At 58.3% G+C, this 27485-nt stretch overlaps 4 protein-coding genes across 4 annotated transcripts; all 4 read right to left on the bottom strand.

The window, feature by feature from the left end:
- Nucleotides 1-2830: 2830 nt before the first annotated feature.
- LBRM_20_0480 (beta galactofuranosyl glycosyle transferase) lies at nt 2831-4327 on the bottom strand (the record flags this gene model as incomplete). Its single annotated transcript, XM_001564285.1, has 1 exon — nt 2831-4327. One exon carries the CDS (start codon nt 4325-4327, stop codon nt 2831-2833), a length of 1497 nt encoding a protein of 498 aa, XP_001564335.1.
- Nucleotides 4328-5717: 1390 nt separating this feature from the next.
- On the bottom strand, nt 5718-8330 carry LBRM_20_0470 (putative importin beta-1 subunit; the record flags this gene model as incomplete). The annotated part of the gene is made up of 1 exon (XM_001564284.1): nt 5718-8330. The coding sequence occupies one exon, from the start codon at nt 8328-8330 to the stop codon at nt 5718-5720; it is 2613 nt and encodes an 870-aa protein (XP_001564334.1).
- Nucleotides 8331-9953: 1623 nt separating this feature from the next.
- LBRM_20_0460 (putative calcium channel protein) lies at nt 9954-18248 on the bottom strand (the record flags this gene model as incomplete). The annotated part of the gene is made up of 1 exon (XM_001564283.2): nt 9954-18248. One exon carries the CDS (start codon nt 18246-18248, stop codon nt 9954-9956), a length of 8295 nt encoding a protein of 2764 aa, XP_001564333.2.
- A 5278-nt stretch (nt 18249-23526) lies between these two features.
- LBRM_20_0450 (conserved hypothetical protein) lies at nt 23527-25704 on the bottom strand (the record flags this gene model as incomplete). Its single annotated transcript, XM_001564282.2, has 1 exon — nt 23527-25704. The coding sequence occupies one exon, from the start codon at nt 25702-25704 to the stop codon at nt 23527-23529; it is 2178 nt and encodes a 725-aa protein (XP_001564332.1).
- Between the last annotated feature and the right edge of the window lie 1781 nt (nt 25705-27485).

Raw genomic sequence — 27485 nt, 5'->3', positions numbered from 1 at the left:
CAGCAGAGGGCCATCCCATCCAAGTCCACCGTGGACGGAGCGAGGTTTGCTTCTGCACGCCCGCGCTAGCGAAAACGCCCGCGCGGGGTTGAGGGAGGGGTGGTGGTGGTGTGCAGCATGCAGGAGCGTAAGGAGCAGAATCGATGCAAAGGGCCGGATGGAGAGCCCTCGATTGCGCAGCGCCACGGTCAGCTTTGCAAGACGCTGGAGAGGGCAGCTCACCAATCCTCCCCTTTCGCTTCGCATGCACTCCGCTCTTAAAAGCGTGTTGGCCTTGGCAGCCAAACCCAACGGCGACTCATCCTCCATGCGTGTCCGCGACTCGCGCCATGGGGGCGTGAGAGGGTTGGCCACGTCGATCCGACCAGCGATGCGACGCATCGCCGCCACGAGATCGTCCTCCGGGCCCTCTTCTGCAGCGACCAACGTCTTGCCAGTCATGGCCATAGCCGCTACAGGGAATGGGGTGATGATGCCCACGATTGCTCAGGCCACAACCTGGCCCACGCCCAAGTCCCAGCGCGTGTTGGTGGATAGCGGGCATCGTTCCCAGAGAGGATTTGGAGAGGGCGTGTCAATGCAGTAAACTCGGCTTCCGCCTCCGTGGGGTCCCCGCCACACTCGTTTGCGTGCGGCATGTCTTCTATGCAGGCGCCCTGCAACCGCCCCCCCCCCCTACAGTTTTCGCTGCGCTACCGCCTACCACGAGGCGCGTGTGCGCAGACCTGAGCAACTCCGTGTTCGCCTCCTCCGTGAGGGGCTGAAATGGGGAAAGAGGAGAAGAGGGGGGGGGCGCAGTTCAGGGTGGGGATGTCGTGCAAGACGGTAAGCGGGCGCTCCTCTGGCAGGTCGAGGGCCTTGACGAAGTTGTGGTGCTCAGCATGTGTTGCCCAAGATCCCCTCTGGCGCCAGCTGTGCGCCGACCAGCACACGCGTTTCTTCATGTCGTCGGCCCAGCACCGTGGACCAGCCGATGCTTTTCGTGATCCGCTTGGCAGCAGGCATCATCGACCGCCTTCTTCTGCACCGCGTGACGACCGACGTGTGCGGAGACCGGAGGGGGGGGAGTAGATCTCTCGTCGCGCCCTCCGCTCAAGAAAGGTAGCGAGGCCCACTGCCCAGAAACGCCCCGATGTACCCCTGGTGAGTCACTCGTGTGCCTGCATGGCGGACTCGAATGATTTTGCTTTTATCTCTTCCAGATGCCTCCCCTGTCAAGATAGCGCTTCACACACAGCCCTACAAGTCCATTTAATCCGCTACGGCACTCTCTCCCTTTCATCGGAGGCACCGCTGAAATCGAGCTTATCTTGAATCGCAAGAGTGGAAGGCACAGAAGCTGGGGTGTGTGGCGAGGTGAATGGGCGAATGCAGGATTGTGAAGAGGCAAAAAAAGTTCTTGAGCAGACTTCAGGACTAGCCCCCCTTTTGAAGCCGCAAGCGTAAGCCTTTCCCGTGTACCCTGACCTTCACTGACGTAGCAGCGCTGGCGTACAAGAAGGGAGAAGAAAGAGGAAAAACGCAAAAGGCGAGGATAGCAGACAACGAAATACACGAGGCATTTGGCACATATCCCAGCTAGAGAAAGAGAGAGCAGAGGGGGGGGGCTTGAGGAGGCGCCAGTGGGCAGTCGTCAAACGATCCCACCACAGAGGCCCGCTCTTCAGATCAACACATCGCAAGGAACTCCGAAGACTGGCAATCTGCACCACCACCTCTTGGCCACACTAGAGAAATTGCCTGTGTAGCTCTTTCGCTTGGTCAACTTCGGCTTCGGACAGACACACACGCCTCTAGACAGAGGAAACGTGTGTGGAAGAGAAAAGGAAAGTTCAGTGCGGCCTTGTCGAGTGACTGAGTAGAGGTGAAAGGCTGAAAAGTAGGCTGTGTGTGGTGCTGGCAGCTCCTGCGAGTCGCATTCGCTTTTGACTGCTCCTCCACAACTTAGGGGGACAAATTTCACAGCGTCTTCGCGCTGCGCTCACGTGTCTCCTTCTTCCTTCCAGCAGACGTTTTGGCTGGTCGAAGACAGCTCGTCCCACTGGCGGCGACGGGAGTACACATCGCGAAGACTCTAGTCTACAAGAACTCCATCACCTTTTTGGTGGGGGGAGGACACACGCCGAGATTATGCTGCTTGCATAACGAGCTTCGACACACTCTTGCACCCCAGCATTATATTTGATCAACTCAATAGAAATTTCACATAAAGTGTGCCAGGGCAGAAGAACTCCCACGGCGCGGAGACCGAGGCAGAGAGAGAGAGAACCCCTCACCGCCTCTTCTCCCCTCTCCCAGGGAGCAGCTGCCTCCTGGCGGGTGAAGAGGTGTTTCCATCGTACAGGCAACCCACTCAACTGATTGATGGGGGCATACGAATGGAGGAGTAAAGGGAGACGGTGTCGAGTCTGTACATTGGCACCCCTGCGGGCACTGTGCACAATTCCACCCCACCTCTGGCCTGGCATCGCTGCCCACCCTTCAAATAGCACTTACAACTCTAGCGACATGCCTGATTTCGCAAGACGGTGCTTTTCCGTTCGAGAGTGCGTCTGCGCGTCTCACACATCCCCTCCCTCCCCGCTGCTTCCCTTACCTCCGCGTCTCCCAGGCGATAGCGCTAAAGCCCTCTACCTCCACGACGAGGGACACTGTAGGCACATTTATGTAGAAGTGCTGGTGGCAGATGCGAGAAATGTATGCGGTTGTAGACATCTCGTAGGTGTGAGGCTCAGAAGAAGTGTGTGTGTGTGTGGCCCTTTGCAAGCCCAAAGCGCCGTCCCGAGCACTGGCGAGTTCCGCATTGCCTTTGCATTCAAGCGCTGCTTTCTTACCTGAAAAGTGGGCGGCTGGGCAGCAGTGCCGCACAGTCCGTCAGGAGGCGCAGGGTGGATCCGTTGCGGTAGTAGAAGGTCCCGTCGAGTAGCAAACGATCGACGTTCCCCAGATCCTGCTCAGCGTTGAGCAGCATTTGAATGGCGGTCGGGGAAGATATGGATGGGTCAGCTATAAGTCTGTCGATCAGCTGCTCTTCCAGCTGCTCGATGGTGCAGACGCGCTGTTGGTAAATGGTAAAGGCGTCCAGCGGCATGCCATCCTGCTGGTTTGACGCAGCTCTCGTGGAGTTACACCACATCACGCTTCTACACTTCGCCGATGCGTATCTCGCCGAAAAATATCGGCGTATGATAGCGTGGGATCCCTTCAGGAAGGCCTGTGCCTCCTTGCTCAACGGAAGCGCAAGGCTCTTCAGCGCTGCAATCTGCGATCCACCCACGATGTGTATCATCGGTGTCTCCTCCCAGCCTGAGACCCGAAGCGCTTTGAAGCCAAGCAGGCGAAGACGCTGAATCATGTCCGCGTCCTCATGGTAAGCGGGGTAACAATTCTCATCGAAGTAGCCTGTCACCTCCAGCGCAAGTCGGGTCACCGCCCAGAACGCTGTTTGGTCAAGACTATCCGGGTAAAGATCGCCGTAGAATCCCGCGAACGCGGTACGGCGCTGCTCCGGTGATTGGTAACGGATGCGGTCGGGCAGCAGGCGTGACGTCACCAACGCATGGCGGGCGTCTGTAGAGCGCAGCGGAACGTCGCGGAAGCGCTGTGGCGTGTGCTCGTTTGGCTCCGTCGCCACCTCCGCCTCCAGCGCGTTCAGCACGTCGCGGCCTTCGCGGGATGCGCTGTAGAAGAGCGGCAGCGCTTTTTCCATCATGTCGCCGGGCAGCAGCACGTCATTGTTCGCCATGAAAAAGAACGGTGCCTCATCGAAGGGGAGCTGCAGGAAGTCGCGTAACGCCATGTTAAGTGCGGTTGCGTAGCCGAAGTTGCTGCGTTTGCGCATGACTCGCACGCGCCGTGTCCACTTGAAGGCGGCCATGACGGCGTCCAGGAAGTCGGTCATGCTGGGCACGGAGCCGTTCTGCACGTACACAAGGCGTCGAATGTGCACAGTGAGGTTGCACATGAGCGATATCATCATGGGCTCCTCTACTGTGACGGGTAGGACAATGTACGGGATACTGATGTTGTCGTTGGGGAAGGGGGACTCCGTCGCGGTGTGGCGGTCAACGTTGATGCGAGCAGCGAGGCAGTCGAGGTACCGGTCAAAGGGACCCGATGGCGCCTGGGTGGGCTGAAGCGTTGTGGTGGGCGCCAGTGTGGTAGTGAGGGAAGGAGGGTAGGTTGCTTCCGTGTTCTGCTCCAGGAACCCTGGGAGAACCAAGATGGTAATGACGGCGAAAATGAACATGAAGGGCATCAGGGCAACTCGACGGAAGACACCGCCGCCGCTCGGCAAGAGCTTCTTGCCTGAATGGTAGAGGAACATTGATGACGATGTATATTCCTTTACCGGCTCTGCATGTATGTGTGTGTGTGTGGGGGGGGGGGGGGCTCACGCAATGAGGAAGGGTGAGAGAAAGGGGGTAGTGTAAGGAAAAGTGAGCGGCACACACACACACACACCTACACAGCGTGGAGGAGGGTCAGAGAAAATGGAGGATGAGTAGGTGAGAGGGGAGGGGGGGGGGGCTCACGCAATGAGGAAGGGTGAGAGAAAGGGGGTAGTGTAAGGAAAAGTGAGCGGCACACACACACACATACCTACACAGCGTGGAGGAGGGTCAGAGAAAATGGAGGATGAGTAGGTGAGAGGGGAGGGGGGGGGGGGCAGGCAATAAGTTGTTCGGGTGAGAGGGTAAGAGAGAATGAAACAAATGGAAAGGCGGAGTGTGTGAGGGGGTGGTAGGAGGTTCAAGCAGGGGGAGAAAAAAGGGCGCAGCGCCGTACCCTGTAGCGCACTCAAGAGTCATGACAGGTGTTCTGGATGACTATAACTAAAGCAGGGGGAGGGGGTTGGGGAGCGGCCGAGCGACAGGACTTGCAGCGACGCAGCTAAAGGCAGCAGGACTGAGAGGCCTTTGCAACGGGTGTGGCATTCCTCAGTGTTAGCGGCTTCTGAGTTTCATCCGCTCTCTCTCTCTCTCTGACACGCATATATGTCGCGAATGCGATGGAAGAAGGATGATTGCATTCAAACCGCAGAGGAAAACAAACAAACACCCACGCAGTGCGCAGAGGACCACATAAACGCCTGTCCTCCCTTCAAGAGAAAATCTCCCTCGATGCGTCCAACATGCCCTCGGGCCAGCCGATTTGTATGCGAAGTATGGCCCTCCTTCACCCCTCTGTTTCTTGTTTGGCGGTATGCAGTTACGCCCATACACAAAGAAGAAACAACCCTCACATACAGAGACACAGACACATGCAGAAGGGCGCTAGCGACTTAAGGGTTCTTCCTGACACTCTTAGCTTATTAGCTGCATCAGACTGCCCACGTTAAGGAAAGCGGTTCCTCACCTTCATAGACAATGACACAAAACACTCAGACGTACGCAGAAAGAGAGAGAGAGAGAGAGAGAGAGGGGGGAGAGAGAGAGAAGAGACATGCACGCCTGTATAGGGGAACACGAACGTAAATGACTGGAATACGCATAACCAACTCACACGCGCACACACATGCAGAGGATTCAATGGTGGATTTGTCTGGAGCGGACTCTCTTCTCTGAGGATCGTAGCGGACAGGACGGATTTCCCACAATCCGGCCCGTGTGCGCATCCATGGTAAGCGCTCGCCGAAAAAAAAAAAAAATAAAGGCAGCCACACACAGTCATGGGTGCAGACAAGAGCGCCTTTTCCTTCGACGCTCGTGGTGAAATCACGAGCGCTGGAGGTGGGTCAGCTGATTCCGGATCCACTTCATATGCTTCTTGGTGTCCTCAGAGGTACTGCTACGCAGTACTTGATTCAGAATCCCATTCACGGCGTCTGTCAGCAGCGCCTGCTTCGCCTCTGCCCGCACCTGTGGATCAGATACGTTACACAGAGCGGATGCCGTGTCGCCAATTACCATGAGTGCCGCCATCTGCGTCTCCTCAAACTCGCTGGCATTCGTGGCGGCGTGAAGGGCAAAGCTCAAAATATTCGCCATGTACGGCGCCAGCGCATCGATGTCGGTGTTCTTGAAGCACTGAGTGATGGTGGAGTAGAAGGAGGCCGTCGTCTCCCAGAGGTTCATCACGTACGCTTCGCTCTCTGGGTCGCCGCGGATGTCGATCTCGCAGCTTGCACGGAAGAGTTGGTCGACCAGCGGCAGCAGCGCGGGCATGTAGGGCTTAAAACGCTCGCTGCCCAGCACATTGAGAATAAAATCACTAAAGCAGCTGAGAAAGGAGCACTTCAGCTCACGGTCCACCTCGGTGTTTGTTAGGTTGACGTACAGCGTATTCATGATATCGGTCTCGAAAGGCTGCAGCATGACGCGGCAGGAGAGGCTGAGGTCACCCATTGTAGCCACCACAGCGTAGATGCCTTCTGGTTCATCGAAAGCCTTTAAATACTTCAGTACGTGCGGAATCACCTTCGCCAGGTAGGGCGCCAACTGCTCCTTGGCAGCGTAGGCAATACTGCCAATGGCCGTCATGGCCTCCTGCTGCACGTAGTCAGCAGAGAGTTCGACTATCTGCATGATGATTTGCATGGAGGCGTCTAGGAAGGGCATAAAGTCCTCCTTCAGTTTGCGCGCAAGGGCCGAGAGCGCACCACAGAGCAATCCCATCATCGTCTCGGCTTCCATGTTCTCACCACTGGAGTGTTGCAACAAGCTAAGCTGCGGACCCATGCGTGCCAGCAGCTCCTGAGGCAGTTGCATCAGGTATGCACTGGAGCAGTCATTGGCAGCCGCGTCTACGAGGGCATTCAGTGTCTCTTGAGCAGTGCTCTTGAAGTCGTTGGTAGCGCCATGATCGATAGCGTGGAGAAGAACGACGACGAGATCGCTGTAGTAGCGCGAAATCTCGTTTGTCTGCTGATCCTCCTCATCCGCGTACGCCAGTGCGATGTTGTAAATGATGTGGCATGCACGAATGCCCATGCGCGCGTTGTCACCACCGATCATCGGCCCCACATCGTTCATTAAGCGCTGCAGCAGATCAGGGGTCTGCAGGAAGATGTCGACAAAGCCCTCGCACACAAGCGCCAACACCCACGCACTCGTGTCCGCCACCATCTCTTTCGAGTCGCGGAGGTACTCCATGAGGCCGGGAACCGCCTGTGCCACAGTATCCTGAATGGCTTCCTGCGCCGCTGGCTCCTGGACCCCAATTATACACCCAAACGCCATCACAGATGCCTCGCGTTTGCGCCACTCCGTGCTGTTGATGTTGGCATACACGAAATCCATCACGGGCCGCTGAATGGGGATACCGACGGCCTCAGCGAGGCTCTGCAGCAACTTGCTGCCAGCCACGGAGAGGTTCCAGTCGTCCTCTGTCTGGTCCTCCTCTTGTCGGATGAGGAGCTGCGTACATATGTCAACAAGAAACGTCAGCCCCTGCGTGCTGTAGTTCAGGCTTGACAGCATGTCGCCACCCTCCTTCATATCCCTCTCTAGCTCGCAGATCGAGATCCAAAACTGAATGGCCTGCAGGCCCACCGTCTCCTCGTCATGAAAAATGGCATTTGTGGTGATTTCGTGCAGGCGCGTAATGTAGTCCGGCAGCGTCGAGTAGTAGAGCTCCGCGACCTTGGCCAAACTCTCCATGGCGCGCTCTCGGGTACGCACCGTTGCACACGCGTTCGCCATCTCACACAGCGCCGTCACGAGGTAGTTGCGCTGCTCCGGGACGTCCATGTTGTCGTGAATGTACTCCATGGCATTGCACAAGGCATTCGTGGCGCTGAACTTGACATCTTCGTTGGCACTTGCCATGCACTGGACAATCGCAGAAAGCACCTCCGTCGTGCTTGGTTTCAGAGCCTCCTCCACCTCCTCATGATCTTTACCCTCTTCGCAGATGTAGCCGATGGCGGTGAGTGCCGCCTCCTGGTGCTGCTCAGAGGCCGACTTCGCTGCGCCGATAAGGATACCCATCAGCTGCGGCCACTCCCCGGAAGGCAGCTCGCTGCGAGCCAGGCTGCCAATAATGTTGGCGGCGACTGTGCGTACATCTCGATTGGGGCTGCCGAGAGTGCTTAGCACTTCATTCTTTACCTGAAGCCGCACATCCGCGGGCAGGGCCCGCCACCGCTCCTCTAGCGCGTGCCGTGCCGCTACTTCGCGAAAAGATGGCGCCACTGCGTTCTTCAGCAGCGTGCCCGCCATATTTCGGGCAAACGTCGGCTTGTTTTCATCACGGAACTCCTGCAGCATTGTAGTCATGAAGGTGGCGAGGTCGGTCTCCTTGGCGTTGTTCACCGCAGTCTCTGCGGGCACCCGAATCGAAGGCTCTGGGCTGCCCAGGGCCATCAGAAGGTCTGTCACGTTCGCCATGATGGCCAACTTCTTTTTCCTCCCGGATTTCGCTTCGCAGTTTCGTTGCCCTTTTGAACAGCAACGCCACAACAGGGAACAGGCAAATGCGCACCCGGGCACGGACAGTAGAGGTGACGCGTGCTCCACTAGGGAGGAAGGGAGCGATCAAGTATGTGTTACGGAACCCGCTCTCTCTCTCTCTCTCTCTCTCTCTGAGTGAAGCGTGTGCGCCCAAACAGCGCTAAATTCGTACAACGCTATCCTCGCGCGAACTGCACTCGCACAACGTCTGACAAAACACCCAGACAACTTGCGCCACTGGTGAGAGAGGCGCGTGCGCACTGCTCTACGTTTCGCTTTACTTTTTCTTTTCGGCTCCGTCGGTACGACGCACAGAAGTGGGCAGTTGTACAGATGGGAGGTTGGGGAATGAAGTGCAGGGGGGAGGGGGCTGCCTGATACGCGCGAGAGAGTAGGTGGGTGGGTGTATGCACACACATATACACAGACACACACACACATATATATATATGTGCGTGTGTAGACTCCTATATGGTTTGATCGGTGTAAAGCGAAGTGCGACTGTATCCTCTTCTTACTTTCTCCCAAGTGTGGTGCGTATTCATGGGCGTCATGGACGGAGAGGAGACGCCAGGAGGCGAAAAGAAGGCGGCGCATAGAGGGAGAGAGAGACGTAGAGACAGCGAGAGGTGAACGAAGGGCAATGGAGAAGAGAGGAGGGGGAGGTGGAGGGGACAGTGCTATTCGTGGCAATCGCATATGGTGCATATCTTCGCGTGCGTAGCCCGTGTGCAGGGAGTACGAAGCGGCAGGCAAAGAGCTTCCTGGAACTTTTCGCGATTTACTCGCCACCAGTCAACGAGGTGAGTGGCGGCAACTCGCAGGCAAACATAGATTCTCTCTAGATTTCCTCTCCTTCCCGACAGGGACGCCATTCAGTGCATTTTGGTCGGCATATGGCACCTTTTAGCCGCCCCCCTCTGGCACTGACGCAATACGCCTTCATTGCTGCTTGCCCAGACAGTAAACAACGCAAACCATGCGTCTCCCTCGATCGCTCTGTAGAGTGGGTGACACTTCTAATTTGGCTTGGCGTGAGGTACACACACACACACAGACGTATACATGTATATCTACATGCAGTAATGATGTACGCGTCTCGTCCATATGAGGGGAGGGAGGAGGGGGGAAGACACGACCTCGACAACGACAAGAGCAAACAGGGAACAAACGCTACCATTCACAGCACCTCCCCCCCCACCCCCCACCCCGCCCCGCCAAATAATAAAAAAAAAGATAAAAACATAAAGAGAAAGCGAAAGAGGCGTGCACAGACACCCCACCCCCACCAACCCACCCTAGCCCAAACACACAGGCGCCATAGCCATTAACGGTTTCCCCTTTCTTCTCCGCAGCACATTGCCGGCGTGCAGACAGCGCCTGAAGAAGCACCGGCAGAGAATCGCAAGGGAGGAGGAAAGACAACACCATACACGTTCGTGGACACGCCTGGGAGCGAGCGGCACGCCCAGAAAGAGAAGCGCGCACTCTGGCCAATGGCAGTCCCTGCACTAGAAAGGATAGGCGGGGAAGGATAGCAAAGGAGAAGAGGGGCGCCCTTTACTGCTGCGTGGAATTGGTGGGGGATGAGATGCCACCGAGCCGCTCCGAAGCCGTTGCGGCAGTGGCGGCTGCGTTGAGGCGACGGACCACCTCTTCCTGCCGCAGCTCCTCCGGACTTGTGCCGAGAGGAGGCTGATAGTTTACGTCCTTTGAATTTAGATTGTATTGACTTCCACGGGGCGCGGGATGCGACTCCATAGTGCCCTTGGATAGCGTGACGCCCACGTCCACGTCGTCTGCAGTGAAGGTGTCATCCTCGTTGTACTCGGCAAGCGTGCGTCCGGGACTACCCCCCATGCTGCGCTCGCACAGCTGTCTCTCGTATGCCTCCTGCGCCCTCTTCCGTCCCAGCTTCTCGTCGCGGCGCTCATGGCGGCGGATAGCGCCAGGGGCGTTAGGGCCAAAGCGCCGCTCTTCGGGGTAAATTGCAGAACGGTAGACCGCCGGTAGCAACGTTGGAGGCTCCTCATCCGTGGCGCGCTTCTGGGAGCCTATGGCCTCGCGCATCGCGGAGATGCGGGCCGCCACGGGGTCTGCGTACACGCGGCCACCGGATGAGTTAGCGAGAGTGGCATCCTTTGGAATGTTGAAGCCGCGGTGGATGCCCTCCTCGCGCGGGTCTGGACCGGCTAGCGCTGTCTTCCCAAATCCGAAGTTGTCATACGACAGCCCCCGTTCGACGCAGAGCGCCCTGCCTCGGCGCCACAGCTCGGACTTTGCAATGAAGTAGTTGCGCATCGCGCGGTCCCGGCGAAAAGCAGCCTGCAGGAGGGTGACTGCGTACTGTTCAGCTACGGTAACGCTGCTTGGCTGCACCTTGTTGTAGGAGGCCGGCAGCGCTTCGAGCGAACGCTCCCACAGGTGCCAGGCAATGCCTCTCGGACCCTCGCTCCCGGCCGTGTGCGCGTCACCCGCATCCAGGAATGCGATGGCCATCACGCGCCGTGCCAGCGGCATCAGTACTTCGTAGTAGTAAACGCGGCCGTTGTGGCTGGGGATGTTGTACTCCCGCAGCAGCCTCAGTACCTCGATGCGGTTGCGGCGGTCACTGACACCCAGCGGCAGACGTAGCTCCTCCAATAGCTCCGGCAGCAGCGCGCTTGGCAGCCACATGGTGCCGTTCGGATCTCTCTTCGACCATAGGCGGCAAAAGCGGCGGAGGTCGTCGAGACGAGTGACGGCAGAGAGCATGCGCACTGCTGCGATGTACTTGTCCAGCACGACTGCTATGTACAGGGTGCTGAGGAGGAGGAAGAAGCAGATGACGATGGGGATGTAGTACACCGGTGCCCAGTTCGTTGGTCCGCATCGCTTGCTGGGGCGGGTGCAGTAGTGGCCGCGGTCCAAGCTGCCTCGCAGCATCGTTGCCCAGTCTTGCAAGGTGGATAGCCGGAACACCATGATGATCGCGTTCGCAAAGTTGGCAAAGTTGTTATACTTATCATCGATAAAGCCGCCAAAGGGTACGACGTAGCCCAAGAAGTGCAAGCCTAATATCGCAAAGACGTATACGGCGATGATGTACACGAACGTGACGCTGATGAGCCCCGGTACCGACGCCTTCAGCACCTCGTAGAAGAGAGTGAGATGGGTTGAAAAGGGCAGCACGAGGTGAATCAGGTGCAGCACACGTCCCACTCGCAGCAGGCGCAGCACATTCACGTTGAACGGCACCTGGTTGGTAACCGTGGTATTGAGGCCGATTTGAATGTAGGAGAGGATCACGATCAGAAGATCCCAGCAGTAGGCCCAGCGCGTGAAGAGGCGCAGCCCGTGCGCGGTGAAACGCAGAATGACCTCAACAGTGAAGATGCCAACCCAGATATACTGAAACACGTCGAGCGCGATTCTCTGCGTGTTGCTCATGTGGTACCACTCGAGCGACATCGTCACCATGTTGAAGACAAGAATGAGCCCCATGAACGCCTCGAAGCAGCGATTCAAAATCAAGGCATGCACCAGGCGGGATACTCGGTTGCTCAAGGGCAGAAGCCGCGGCTTTGGTTTCAGCCGCAAGATCATACCCTGAACGCGCAGCCAGACCTGGTGTTCAATCGTCGTTCCTGTCGCATCCACCGTGGCGCTCTTGGCAAGCATGTAGCAGTACATCACTGCCGAGATGAACAGCGTGAACAAGATGAAGTGCGACACATAGTAGTAGGCGATAAAGATCAGGCCAAGATACTGGTGTCGGTTCATCACCGGTGACAGCACCGTGGAGTGGGAGTCGACGGCGCTGTAGATGACATCTAGCCACTCCGCTCCAGTGCTGATTTCGAAGGTGGTTAGCAGGCTCTCGTAGAAGTTGCGGAAGTTCCGCTGAGTTGGTGCCCACGTGTACCCCGCCTCGACGCACTGTGTGGCGCTCACGATGGTGGTATTACTGCAGTAGTTCAACTTGTTCATGAAGATGGAGACAAAGAGGATGGCCCACACAATGTAGTTCATCAGCATCAAGAGGCACACATTCGCCAGGGTTGGAATGCTGTCCCAGATGGTTCGTGCCACGTACGACATGCTGTTGCTGCCCCACTTCCAGTACCGCAGCGGGCCCAAAATGCGGAAGCACCGCATCACCTTTAGGTACCGTAAGAAGATGTCCGACCTGCCCCATGACACCAGAGAGATGATCACAATGAAGAAGTCGAAGATGTTCCACAGGTGCCAGAAGTACGCGCGGCCGACCGGCAGCACGACTCCCATGCTGATCCACCTCAGCACCATCTCCACTACGAAGAGGATAGAGAAGATGTTGTCGAGGACGTGCAGCGCCTTGTACTTGGCGCTGTTGTAGCTGCCGCCAAAGTCGCGATTGCCATCGCTCGGCGTATAGAAAGCCAAACAGACGGAGGCGGCATAGATGACACACAGGACGGCAATCTCAAACCAAATCGAACAAACCACAGCCGACACCGCCCGCCGCACCGGGTTCGACGGCGAGAGCAGGAAGAAGGCGCGGTCCGCCCAGTTATTCTTATAGCTCTTCTCCTGCACCTGCACTTCCTGTCGCTGCTGGTGCGCCAGGATGTAGGCCAGCGTGGCGCGGCCGACCTGCTCCTCACCGACGTGCAGTCCCAGCAGCCACTGTTGCAGTTCGAGCGCCTCCAACATGCGGTCCCACATTCGCTCCTTCTCTGGCAGGTCCATGCAAGACAGGTTCTCAATCGTGTCGAAGAGCAGCATGCCGCAGCTCCAGGCCTGCCCCAGGACCACCTCCACCATCTGCTTGGTGGGTGTCACCTCGTGCTCGGCCTGCATCCTGGCGTACCCCATCAGGGCGTTTAGCACCAGCTGCTGCGAGCTACGCACTGCCGCCATGTGGCAGTGCTCAGCGTGCAGTTGCGCAGCCGTGCGCTGCGCCACACCTGGCGGCGCACGCAGCGGCATCTGCATGTGCGTGTTGCAGTCCAGACAAGTTTCGAATACACGACGTCCGTCATCCACGGTGCTCTGGTAGCGTAGGCGGGGGCCGGGCAGGAGTAGGTGCTCGAAGTCGCTCTCTGATATGACGTCTTCAGGGGTGCTGTAGCCGGCGGTTGTCTCCCCGTCTGCTTCGGCAACGATGGCGCGGGCATTGCCCAGCTTGGTCAGCCGCGGTACCAGACTAATGTTCGCATTGTTTGTCCGCTCCTCTGCGAGGGAGTCCGCCACACGAGTCACGCTGGGGGCGCTCATGCTCGTGCATTGGTACGCTGGGGAGAGGCTGTGGCGAAAGGTCAAGAGCGGATTGACCATGCTCCGTCGGCTGTGCCGCGACGGGGGTAGACTTCCCTCCACCCCCTCCGGCAACGCGTCGTGCGCACTCGCCGGCTGCTGCGACTGCTGCGCGGAGGCATAAGTGGTTACTGGTACGGCGTGGTAGCGTCGTGCAAAGCGAAGTTGACCACGATCCGACGGTGTTGCCTTCTCCGAGAAGCCCATCTCCGTCGCTGGCAGGCTCGGCTGGCGGTACAGACGACCGCCAATGTTGACGTACCGCGGGCCGTTGACGAGTGCACCGTCTGAACCGTACACGTCCGAGCCATCCATGTGGCTGTCTTTGTCCATGTCGCCCCACTCGCCTTTCTCCTGACGATAGTTCTCGCGGTAGTATCGGTCCTTAGCTTCCACAAGGCGCAGCTGGCGTGCCATGTCTTCATTCACGAAGTAGATCTCGTCTGGCGCCACGTCACGCCGGTCAAATCCGCCGTGAATGTGCTTGAAGGAGCGCCATACGGTGAAGTCGAAGAAGGGCAGCCGCGCGAAGCGACTGCGGAATCCTCGACGGCCGTGACTGCTGCCCGACATGAAGCAGTAGTCCTCCTGCTCCTGCTGCGCCTGCCATGCGTACGTCATGACCGCAATAAAGAAAAAGCGGAAGATGAAGGCGACGACGACGGTAGCGATGAAGTAGAGGACTGTGTAGCCCCCACGCACCCGCGCACCGGACCACGAGAGAAAGAGCCACTCATCCCTGTTCACCGAGAAGGCCTGCGCCACGGCGTATGCGGCGTGCGAGAAGGTCAAAAACGTCGCGCGGGTGGTGTAGTCGCTCGTGTTGTAGTCGATCCGCCCTAGACGACTGCCGAAGAGGCTCATGCCCAGAAGCAGCCACATTAGCATGTAAAGCGTGAAGAAGAGAAGGGCATACACCATGTCGGGAAAGCCGTGGATGAGCACCCGCGTGACGCGGCGCAGCGGGCGGCACGGTATAACGCGGAAAAGGCGCAGGAAACGCACCCAGTTGAACAGCGACGCGGTGTTTGCCCTGCTGAAGCCAAGCTGAAAAAGTGAGATGATCATAAAAGTAGTTTCGATCAGGATCAGCACGTCCGTGAAGAAGGGACCGGGGCCAAGGGCAAGTAGGCGAATGAGCAGCTCCAGCATGAACAGCACCGAGAAACAGACGCCCGCAACGAATAAGCCTGTCTCCCAGTAGTCTGGCATCGTGTCGAAGCGCGTCGCGTTGAAGACGGCGTTGGCAATGATGAAAAAGTACATGAGGTAGTTGAAGACGGTGATCGGCGCGTTCTCTCGGATGTTGCGCGCCATGCGGATGAGTGACATGCTCCCCGCCACCAGCCCCTCCTTGCGCATCCACGGCTTTTCCACCTGTGCATCGTCATCGTCGTCGTCATCGATCAGGTGTCCCATGCCGTTGCGGCGCAGCTCCTCCCGCTCCTCGGCGCGCTCCCGTGCGCGCCGTTGACGTAGCCGATGCAGAGCCTCTTCCTCGTACTTATTCGTGTAGGACAGCGGCACGAGCCCGTAGCGGTGCTGCATCATGCGGTGCTCCCAGAGGTACTGCGAGATGATGCGAGGATAGCCTTCCGTGAACATGTGGGCGATGTTGCGAATGATGCTGACCTTCTGCGCAAGCGTCTTGGCGTAGTGAAAATCGCCGCCTTCGGGGTCGTTGATGACGTACTCCACCTGTTCCTTCTCCGGTACCTGCGTCATCGAGGCGTGCAGGCGGCTTAGAGAGCTTCGACTGTGCATGCTGGACGCACGTGACAGCGAGCCATGCACCGGCATCGCGCGTCGGTTCGGCACCACGCCGGCGGTCTCGCGGGCCACCACGACACTCATCGACTGCGTCGATGGTGCCCTGGGTAAGGGCCGCGCATTGCTCGCGGAGTGACTGTGCGAGACGACAGCTCTCTCCGCGCCACCACTGGGCATGCTGGTGCGCGACTTCTCCATGGGGGTGTGCAAAGCGGTGGCGGAGTTGTACATGTCGTTCTTCGCGGTACTCGCTCCGTTGGTGTACGGGTCCAGAAAGCGCAGCTGCTCCGCTTGCACCTCTTGCCGAACCGCGAAGGGAAGGTCAGACTGGTGGGAGTTGCCAATGGCGTAGACAGCGGGGTGATGCTGCACGGCACCAACACGACCGCCGAGCGCAAAGTCATTGCAGCCCTTGGAGGACTGCGGGGATATCTCGCTCTGCGCTGCCCTGGCCAGAGAGGCGCCTTGCTTCCCCGCACCTTGCTGTATTCTGGCTCCATCATCTTCAACAATAGGGTCACCGAGGGAAGCCTGCTGTAGCCCGCGCTTGCGTTCGGCCTCCTCGGCGACGTCGCGCTGACGTGTGAGGGCCAGCTGCAGCTGAATGCGCTGCTCGTCCGTCCACTTCATCGCCTGAATCGCACGGCGGTGGCTCTTTCTCCTGTGCGCGTATTTGTGGTGGTCACCTGTGCTGCCTCTGGCCGTGTCGTCGTCGTTGGTCAGGTGTTTGCGGTCCTTCTCCTGCGCCGTGTAGGCTGGGTAGCAGGACACGAGGCCGTTCTCGTCGCGCTGGACGTAGTCGCCCAGGCGCACCATGGTCGACATGCGTTGGCGCTGCTCTGTCAACATACGATCGAAGAAGTCCAGCTGCTTTAGGGCAAACAGTCGGCTGGTCTTTTCGATCTTCTCGAGGAAGACACCGGCGTAGAGGGACGGCACGATCCACGTGCAGATAAGAATGGTGAAGTAGTAGTACAGAAACGCCATCACCGCCACCGCGTCGTTCGTCTCCTGCAGCAGCCTGCTCCAGCCCTGGAACGTCATGATCTGAAACACCGACAGCATCGCGTGCCCTATATCGTCGAAGCTGCGGAAGTTGTAGTGCGGATTTGGGAAGGCGTCTGCAAGGCAGATAGAGAACGCACCACAATGGTGGCCCCAGTAGAACGAGTACCGCCCGGTCGCCACGGTCCGGCACACCTGCGACGTCACGGAGCCGGTGAGCGTGTTCACGCAGCGACTGTGCAGCGTGCCACCAAACAGCTGCAGCCCCAGCAATCCAAAGAAGAAAATGAAGTACGTGAGCAAAATGGTCACGTAGATAAGCCGGTTCGTGGAGCGCAGGAGCGACTTGGCGAGCAGCTTCATGCGCACTGGGGCGGGCACATATGTGAGGCACTTGATGGCGCGGATTAGTCGCCACGCCGTGAAGTTCCAAAGGTCCTGCCACCATGTGCACTCCATTATGCTCAGCACGAGCACAGCCATGTCGAGCCAGCGCCACGGGGAGCGGAAGAAAGCGCGCTTATGCAGAACGCAGCCGCTTGCGAAAAGGCGCGCGAGGATCTCGAAGCCCAGTAGGCATGTGTAAAACACGTCAGCCCAGAGAATGTAGTCTGGCTTGTGAATGCCTCCATGTGGGACGGGGTAACGGGCCCACGTCGCCTGGAAGATGGCGTAGCCGAGGATCATGAGGAAGATGAATACCTCCATCAGCCAGTGATGCATGACATTGTACACCATCACCCGCGGGGTCCAGCGAGCAGGAAAGATAAAGAAAGAGCTGTACTGCAGCGCAATAGCACGGTTGTGGATCTGATACAGCCACGAGGTGCGGGTGACGTTGTTCCACACGGTGTCTTCCGGCACCCGACCGTTGGTGAGCGCACGCAACTGCAGCGTGCTGTGCACCGACACGATTGCACGGTGACGAAGTGGGTCCTTGCACAAGCGCTGCGGGTCGCACTCGATGACCGTGTCGCTCGACGAAAAAAAGGAATCGTCGTTGGTGTATTCGGCAAACTGCTCCAGCAGCACTTCATTATCATTCCGTGGCTGGCCATCGTCGTCGTGCGCTGCCGCGGCGCTATTGTACTCTATGAAAAATTTTTCGATGGGCTGCGTGCCAGCCAGGGGGATTTCCATCAGCTCCTCCACCCTGTCGCTCCGCTCGCTCGCGCGAGTGGAGGCGCCGAGGCTGCTGCTGCTGCGCGCGGCAGAGGAGGTCTTGCGGGATTGCACGGTGCCAGGCCCCCCTCGCGACAGAGATGCTGCCGCTGCCACGCCCCTCAACGGGAGGGACGGAGATTGGGGTGGTGCTGGTGTGCTGGCACTGCTGCGGCTCTGAGGGATTGTTGGAGGACGCAGTGGTCTGGAAGCGGCGTTTGTGGTCGTGTTCTGTGGTTCTGGTGTAGCGCTACGAGCAGACACTATCGGCGTCGCCGGCTGCAGCTCCGGTTGCTGCTGCCGGCCGCCTTTCGCCGACGAAATACGACTTGCTTGAGCTGGAGACGGTAGAGCGGGGGTGCTGCCACTGAGGGCCATGGCGCTCGGGGGAGAAAATGCGGCCGGGTCCTCGGCTGCGGTGGCGGCTGCCGAGCCGCGGTGCACCGGGGGTAGGGGCGGCGGCAGTGTTTGTCGTGGGTAGGAGCCCTGCATGGTGCCATTCAGCGGCATCGCACTTTCGTCATGTGGGTCGGCACGGCGAGCCATCGATGCCCTGACATTTGGCGTGAGTGTCGGATGAGGAGGGTTCAGCTGCCGACTGCTGTTGCTGAACTGCGCTCGACTGTTGTTGAGCGAGCTCATTGGATGGCAAATATGCCTGGGGGACTTTGGGGGGAGGGGGTGAAGGCCCGGGTAGACAAAACGTGTGTGCGATGAAAAGCAAAGAAGTGAGGGAGATGCCGCGTTCTTCCGTGTCTTGCTGCTGCTATTCCGACTTGGGTTATCTGGACAATGGAGGTGCCAGTGGCAACTACAGAAACAAGAGAGAGGTGAGGGGTGGGGGTGGGGGGGGGAAGATAAACTACACAGACTGAGACACACACTGGGCTCTAAAAGGGGAAAAAAAGGCGAGCGTGCAACGCACTACTACGAGACAATGGGGTGAGGAAAAGGGAGGAATGGGGGGGGGGGGTGAGCGAAGAGCGAGGGAGGGCGAAGAAAGCAGCTAACGATAGGAAACAGCCAGACAGGCTCGAGCTCGGCACCTCTCTTTCGCTCCCCGCTCGCTTGTCACTCACGTGTGTGGGTGTAAGTCCGCGTGCGAGCCTACACACGTCGAGTCTGCCCTTGAGCAGCTACCCTCTTTGCCTGATTAGGAGGATGACGGATGTAGGGGGATGGCGTCGGTGCGTCGATCGCGCTACACAAGCACATCCACACCCACACCCGCACGGGAAGACTCCAGTGGTGCACCTAAGGTAGCACTTGCGATGCGAGGCCACGGCACGGCCCGACGCGTCACTATAAACCACCAAGGAAGACACCTCTATGCACACAACTTGGGAGAGAGTGCCGTGAATGTGGAGTTTAACACCACGGCACTGAAGTGGTGAGGAGAACGTGGGGTCCCGGCCGAAAGCAGCAGCCGCAGAGAAGAGACGCAGCCAACAACAAAGGTAAAACGTACACAGCAGGCGAATAGCTCGAGGCGAAGAGTGGTGCAGATGAAGGGAGAGAGACACGTGCACTTACACACAGACGAGAAGAAATGGTGCTCGGTCACACAGACCGTTCCCTCCCTTACCCAATAGAGAAACCACAGTTTTACCGCCAAAGGGGTGGAGGGGCAGGCGGAAAGACGAAGTCAGAAGTGACGAGTCAAGGCAAAAAAAAAAATGCGAGGCTTTTGGACGTCTTGCAGTTTCTACGACCTCCTGTGGATGTGCTTGCGTCTGATTCACTCCCCTCGAACGGTTCCGCACGAGTGGTTTCGTGAGTAGCGCTCACAGGCGAGGTCTTCGCTCCGCTTGCTTTGCCGTGCGTGACTTGCAGGTCACTCTAAGTCTCTGGAGTTGGCCGAGACGTGAGTTGAGGGGGATAGACGAGAGAGGAAGAAGTGAGAAGACGGGTGAGCGGAATAACTCATCGAATGACATGGAAATCACGGCTAGTCCAGAGCTCTAGCGAGGTCGAGCGGGCAGGAGGGTAAGGTCAGGGCCCCTGAAGAAGCGAAGGGACGCAAAGAAGAAAACCGAGAGGATGACACGGGCAGAACCCTGTAGTGAATGACCGAGCGAATGACACCAACAAGCTCGCCCACACCCCTAAAAGTTATGCGAATGGGGTAGTAAAGAAAACCGTGAGCGAAGAAAAAGAGAGAGGAGCGGGAGACGGCGTGATTCGTACAGACTCTGGCACGCCTTGTTTTGATTTACCTCACGGAGAGAGACAGACGCACATACACACGCACACACAAGCGCACCTCTGCCAAAGCCAATGAAAAGAAGAAAAATGGAAACAATCGACGGATGCAAGCGATCTTGCCACCCCTGTTGTTCTGCTCGAGAGCGTTGGAGAGGAGTGCGGCCATAATGTGGAAGCCAACAGACGTGTCCCGTGTTGGCGTATATATAAAAATGTGTATGTGTGTGTGTGTGTGTGCATGTGATAAGAAACCGCAGCAACCAAATCAGGAGGATGAGAAAGTGAAGGAGCGCAAGGGCTGTTGCAATGGGCTAAATGAGGAGAGAAGGCATGCGTATATCCGGCCACAGACAAGCGCTCTCACATTCGCACTATACCTCATCTGAGAAGGCACTTCATAGGGAAGAGGGGCACATTGGTGGTGGTGGTGGATGGGGGTCGGTGAAGAGCATCATGTCTTCGCCGTCCGAGGGATGAGATGTAATCCGGGTTGTGGAGGGCTAGAACACAGGAAAGTGGCCGGCGCGGCTTCATGCTGCCTTCTCCCCCCCCCCTCCCGCTCTCATGGTGGCTGTTTCGGGAATCGATTCATAAATTTGGCGCTTTTGGCGACAAAGAGGCACGCGCTTGCGCGCACACAGGTAAGAGGAGGAGGAGGAGGTCGAGTAAGGAAGAGCGAGGCAGGCAGGTAAAAGACACGCACACATGGCGCACCTCACCTCACCATACAACTACCTGCCTCCCCAAACTCCCTCCCCCTCCTCACCTATCCGAGTGGTGGTAGCAAACTATCTCCGCGCTGGCTGGCCGTTCTTCTCTTTTGCCTCTCTCACATCCCTCTGCGACTTCATCTCCGCCACGGCATTCGCGACGGTATTGCGTGTATTCCACCGTGCAGTCGCTTGCAGAGGAGTCCCATTGCCTATTGAAAAGTGTTGATGCGCGGCTCCAGTGGCGGCGAGCACCGAGGATGTTACAGCAGTACATCTCCTCACCTCCCTGCCTGCCATGAGCGTGTGACACCAGTTGCCAGTCCATAATGAGTCCCGCCACTTCTCCTATGGCGAGGGAGGGGGGGGGGGGGGTCGTAAGCGTGTCCTCAGACACTCCTATCAATGCTTGGATGTGTATCAACAATGCTGCTGTCGGGTACTCCGCCGCTGCTCCTGAACGCCACTGTCAGCCCTGCTAGGCATAAGTGGCTGACACTGGCGCAGCGGCAGGGTGAGGGCGGGAGGCTGGCGCCGTTTCTCTCGTCGGCGCACAGCCAAGAAAATATCATCAATGGCTGACCTGTGGACTGGTGCATCGGTAGCTGACATTCCAAGCATGTCGTGAGGCGTACAACCCTCCCACTGGGCATAACTACGGTAGAGCGCGTGGGGTGGATTACAAATGCGCTGCTGCACGCACCTGCGCTACTTCTAGCATACAGCGCAGTCTTCTCCGTCCGTGCCAGTGCGGATCGGCATGCCCTCAAACACACTGCCTTGCATGGACTCTGCTGCTGCAGGATCAGGAGGATGTGGTTGCGGTACCGCAGTCGGGGTGTTGAACACTCGGCGCCGCCTTCTTTTTTTTCTTCTTGGGACTCGTCCACACACCACACCGCAGCTCCCCGGCGCGTAGTGCGGGTGGCGTGTAAAGAATCAGGCGAGGGCGTCGAGCAGAGCCGTTGTGGAGCCGCGAAGGACTACCTCAAGATAAGCGAGTGTGTTCAGCGACTTCTGCCAGGGCTTCTCGCGGGTCGTGGATGCGCTGTGAATACCACACTGAGCTGCTCACCGCCGTGCGCAGTCCTTATGTGGGCACCGCATTGGCCACAGGAGCAGAGCGGCGTCAAAACGGCGGTAGTCAGTCGTGCAAACACAACGGGACAACTCTACCCGCGATGAGGGTCGTGGACGCCGTGCGGGCATTTGTGTCCTCTGTGTGGTGATGATTCCACAGCCAGAGAAAGGAGGAGTGCCTTTGCCAAAGAGGTCGAGCTAGCTCGATGGCATGTGTAGTGAGTGTGCTGTTGCTACCCGGCGGCAGAGGCGGCAGTGGAGAAGGAGCGCTGCCCTCCGCCGCGAACGGTTCGCCGTCATTAGAGGTGCCGATGGGCAGCATCTGCTGACCAACAGGTTGGGAGCTTCCCTCCCCCTATCCAGACTTCCGCCGTGCAATCTTTTCGACCGTACAAGCCTGCCAGAAGTGTGTGCTGCCTGGTCAAATTGAGCAGCGAGACCCACGACGAACCTGGGTGCCGATGCGAGTTGAAGCAGCAGCGTCCCTGCTGCACCGCAGTGTCTGGAAGCGCGCATGAGTGTCATCTCGCTCTCTCTGCGCGTTTCACTTATGTGGAGTGCCGGGGAGTGTCGAATTCTGCCTCAGGGGTGGCTAACTGCGGATGCTGGTGACACTCAGTGCCGCCGTACGGGTTGACAGTGAAGATACTTGGCATCGCGGACATTGAGCTCACTCCGCATCAAGCCTCGCCCGTTGTTGGTGCTGACGTTGGAGACCTACCAGTGCCGACCCAGTATTCCCTAACACCAGAGCCGTCCTCAGCCGCGCTGGGGCACCTTCGGCATTGTCGACACGCAGGTATGGAAAAGCGCTTTCAGAGCAGCCTCCGTCTCAGGGGACATTTTTTCATTTCAGCTGTCGCATCGTACTTGACGTTGTGAGGTCCACAGTACTGGGTGAAGTCCTTCTGCAGAACCGCGTCCTTGCTTAACTGTAGCCCCTTCTGGAAGTCTCTGTCTCCCGTCTCGCACAGCACCCTAATGAAGTGCAGTTGCGTGGCGAAGTCGGCTAAGGTCCGACCTGGCCAAATCCCTGAAGAGGCTATCCCGGTATCAGGGCCCCGTTGTGGGTCACTACCATTTCAAGTTCGAACATGTTCGCCGCTGTGTGCCCGAGGAAGAGGAGGAGAACAGGAGAGAGAGAGCACAGGAAAGAGAAAATGAAGCCGTCAAAGCCAGGATGCCTGTTTGAGCTTCCCTGAGCGTATGTCTGTGCTGGGGACGAACGGAAGTAGGGAGGGAGGGAGGGGGGGCGGGCGGGAACAGGCCAGGTGCGCAGGTGCCTAGTGTGAGAGCTCATTAGCAGTTCCCCCCCCCTCTGTTGCGATGCGCATCTCCCTGGCTGCCCCCACCGTCCGAATTGGGGCAGCGAGTGAAGCGGGGCCACATGCGGCCGCAACGAGCGAAAATGGCATCGACACACCGCCTTTGCTCCCTTGTCCCTCTTACCTGCACGAAGCGCCGGCATTCTTCTCACACAATGATGGTGGAGCAGCACCAGAGAAAATGGGGGAAGGGAGGGTGGTGGGGGGGGGGGGGCATGAGAGCTTCGGGGGACGGGAAACACATGATGGCTAACGAAAAAACGCAAGGCGGGTCCCTGAGTCCACGCCTAACCCCACCGAGGCGACGACGAAGAGTAAGGACAAGGAGAAAAAGAAAGAGGAGTGAGGGAGCACGAGGACACGTCACTCACTTGCCCAAGGCCGCGCACGCAGGAATAAGGGGGTTGGTCTAAGAGCTCTTGCGCACATGACCGGCCCCTCAGGAAGACGTCAAGCTCCGCAAAAAAAAAAAGAAGCGAGCAAAGCGGTGCCGTTGCAGCAGCGAAGCGACGTAGCTACCGATACTAGAGCCGACAATGCAAAAACCCTACGTCGACCGTTCCTCATCGTGGAAAAGGAGGGAGCAGCCGCACCCGGTCCCTACGACCCACCCTCCCCTTTTGACATCGTCAGGCTTGTGGCATTCGCAGAGACCATGTCGGCAGCAGGGACAGCGAGCCGGGCAATCAAGCATTTCAGATCTGCCAGATCGGCGTCATACTTGTCCGCCTGACTCCTACTCCTCACCCGCGTGTCGTGTATTTCCTTCGCCTGTCGCAGGTGTTGGGACTGCATGTACGTCGCCAGAGACGCAAGTGCCTCTTCCAGGTTGGCGAGACGCTGCTGGATGATGCGCTCTTCCTGCAGTCGCTGGTAGGCGCGTTCCTGTGCCACCAACACTTCCTGCTCCCGCTCTTCTGCCGCAATAACGGCGCTTTGAGCGCTGCTATTGATGCCGTCCAGCGGCGCCTCTTGTTGATGCAGAGTGTTAGTGCCACCGCTCGTTGTGTCGTGCTCTATGTCAGGCTGCTGCAGTGAGTGGTTATTGCCCACTTCGCCGCTGGCGGCGGCGACTGACGCGACAAGGTAATCCTGTGGATAGTCGCTTCGCACAAAACTTCGATCATGAGCGACGACAGAACTTTCTTTTAGTCCTTTGCAGCCCGACACCTTTGCGTCGGCAAAGTGCGCATTATCACGTGAGAAGGGCTCGGGGGGCGAGGCACCTTGCTCCTTCCTCATTAGGGAGAGAGGGAGAGGCGGCCGACCCAGCGATGTGGCAGCTTTGACAGCGACACTGGCGTTCGCTGCTGGTGCAGCGGCTCCGACGTTCAGGTTGGGGCAGCCGCTGCCTCCTCTGCAACTGCCTGCGGTACCGCTGCCGCCCGACTGAGATGCTGACGTCTTCGGAGAGTTGCTCACACCACTGCACCTGGGGAGCGAGTCGCCCTGCAGCTTGCATCGCTGGGTCGCGTTGCGAGAGAGTTGCGTCATCGACGAGGAGAACTGTAGAGCAGGAACATCTCCCGAAAAGCACACCTTGCGTGAAGGAGTTACTGCGGTCAGCGCTGCGTCTTTTCCAATAGCGAGTGTGGTCTCCGCAGTAGAGTCACACCCTGCCACTGCTTCAGCCAAGCCGCTGCGCCAGACAAGCACGGTCTTGTCAGCGCCGCCGCCGGTGGCGAACCAGCGACCGTCTTCGGAGAACCGGCACGACTTGACGGGTCCCTCGTGGCCGTGGACGGTGCAGTAGAGGTACACCTGCTTCACGTCCCACAGCTTGGCAGTGCTGTCGTTGCCGGCTGAGAGCAGCCAGCCGCCGTTGGGGGCAAAGTCGACACACTGTACCCCGCCTGCGTGGGCATCTCTGTAGTGCTGGAGGAGGGTCGAGAAGCGCCGCGGCGCTGGCGAACCACCGCAGGTGGTGGAGGGGGTCGGCATGGATGAGACACGTCGTAGGTCAAAAATGTTGATGGCGCCGCTTGCATCGCCACTTGCCAGGACATAGCCGTCCGGATGAAAGCTCAGAGAATGCACGCTGGCCCTGCAGTCAAACAGGATGTGCACCGGAGCGCGGGTGCGTGTGTCCCAGACGCAAATCGCGTGATCGTCACCACCGCTGGCGAGGTAGTGAAAAAAGCTTGACGATGTGTAGGCACTCTGCACAGCCACGGTGCGCACCCAGTTCATGTGCCCAGTGCCGTGCTGTCCCGTCGACGATGGTGCAGCAAAGCTGCCGACAAACTTATTCCCTTGGCCGACGCCAATGTGCTGGCTGCTCGAGGCGTAGTTCAGGTCCCAGCACTTCACCGTCTTATCATTTCCTGCGGTGTAGAGGTAATCCGAGCCATCCTGGGCGAAGACGACGACGCGGGCAGCACCGGTATGACCGCGCCAGCCACATGAGTTGCGGTCGTCTAACGACTCGGCGTGGAGGCCGTACGTCGCCGTTGTCCGTCGTGTGTTGGGAATCCACAGCCGCACGTATCCGTCATAGCCGCCGCTCGCCAGCAGGTTCGCGCGCGGACTGCACGCAACAGCGAGCACTGGGCCACGATGCCCCATGAATCGCATTGTGCGAGTGGTGGCTTTTGCGTTCCACAACATGACCGCTCCATCGGCACCGCCGGACGCCACCTTGGGAATAAGCGGAGACGGCGACAGCGTTGGTTGAAAGTCGACGCTGCAGACACCTTGACGGTGCCCGCGGAAGCACATCTCCAGCGTGGGTCGGAGCGGGTCGGCAAAGCCCGCCACTTGATACGCGCTGTAGGACATTCGGGTTCGTGGAAAAACAAGCCTCACGAGGTGTCTATGGGTAAAGTATTGGTGGTGTTGCTTGCACGAATAAGAGATGAGCGGTACTACAGCACCGCTACGAGACCCACGACCAATCAACACCTCAAGAGACTTGCTCGTGTGTGTGAAGAGACGAGGATGGTAGTGGCAGGAGGGGTGCGTGGGGTTCTCTTCTTGCGGAGCTGTACTATGTGCAGCGCGTGCAGAGCACGATTGCTCGACTTCTCCTCGTATCAGCCACCCAGATGGCGAGGGGAAAAGAGGAGCGGGACGGGGCTCAGCGCGCGCAATCGCGATCTCCGTCCTTTTTCCCCTCGCTCTACTCTCTAGGTACGGTGTTGCTTACAGCCGCTGCAACTCGCCGTGCGTACGCATGCAAAGTGTGCTGTTTTTGCTTGGAGAAGCCAAGCAATGCACCTTCGCCGTGTGCGTTGCGATGTAGCCGAGCGGTCGACAGGCAAACATAATTGAGGCGAAGGTAGCGTATCACGAGGGGAAGAGAGGAGGAGTGTGCACAGGTGCGAGCAAGGGAGGTGCGAAGAGGGGAGCAGTTACGGAAGAGGGGATGGCAACATGTGTGTAGTATCTCGGTGAAGACATCAGCTCTCCTGCACATTCCTCCACAGCTCCTATGACATGCATGGCCTCAGCCACCGACCGCTAAATTTTAGCAGCACCAGGCGTGTACGTGTGACTCACGCGCCCTCGTGACTGTTCAAAAATGCAGTGGTTGGATGGGTGAGCGACTGTGTGGCCTCATCCCCCCCTGTCCTGAGTGCTCGAGGACTTGGCTCGAGGACTCGCTGGCGGCCATATCGATTTTGCTTTCCCTCATTTTGTTGCAGCTCTCAATCGATTTAATCGCTCAAGAGAACCACAGGAAACTCCCCACAGCCTCGCATCACTGACCGCTCACAAGAAAAAGAGCGAAAGAATACCCCTAAATACATGCTGATGGGTGTTGAGGCACGTCAGTAGACGATAAGGCATCGGTGCAAAGCACATGCGTGCATGGGGATACATACGCGCTTGTCTCTCTCTCTCTGTGGTTGCCGGCCGCGATTGTGGCGCAGTACTACGCTGCACTCCGTGGAGTGAAAGTTCATAAGGTCCTGAGGAAACGGACAGGAGTAGGAAGACAAACACTCGTCGCCAGTCTTCACAGCAGAAGGCACCACCGCCGTGCACATCGTCGCGCGCCGACACAGCGATCCTCTCCCGGGTCGCTTTATCCCATCCTCCCCATCTTCTTTCTGTTCACTTCTACCTCAGCTGCCGATCGGGTTGCTGCTCGGCATGTGCTCCACCTCCATCGGTCTCCCCCAGCCTCCTGGATGACCCTTCTCCCCCCCCCCTCAACCAGCACCTGCAGTGCTTGCGCGACCTTCCCACTCACACTCGCATCAACGAGGCGGCAAATGCAGATGCAAACTCACCCTCGCAACCAGAGTCTTGTTGGAGTATGCAAAGCACCGTTACTCTTGGGAGGAGTCGAATATGTAGGTGAAGCTACACAGCGATGCGAACAAGCAGCCGCAATTGAAGAGAGGCACACAGCAGAGGGGGTGAGTGGTAGTGACTGAGAGGCGCTGTTGCGCGAGAAAGGGAATAACTGGCGCTGTATGTCGAATAGAAACTGAGCACGAGTGTGAGAGAGAGAGTGGGCAAAGGAAAATGGACCGGCACACGTGCGAAGAGAGCGGCAGACACCGTCGCACGTTGTGTACCGACCGCCCAACCGCGAGGGGTTGGGGAGGAGG

Source organism: Leishmania braziliensis, assembly GCF_000002845.2.
Source record: "Leishmania braziliensis MHOM/BR/75/M2904 contig, possible fusion of chromosomes 20 and 34".
Lineage (NCBI taxonomy): Eukaryota > Euglenozoa > Kinetoplastea > Trypanosomatida > Trypanosomatidae > Leishmania > Leishmania braziliensis.
The sequence above is the reverse complement of the archived record's forward strand: the minus strand, read 5'-3'. Positions and strand labels throughout refer to the sequence as shown.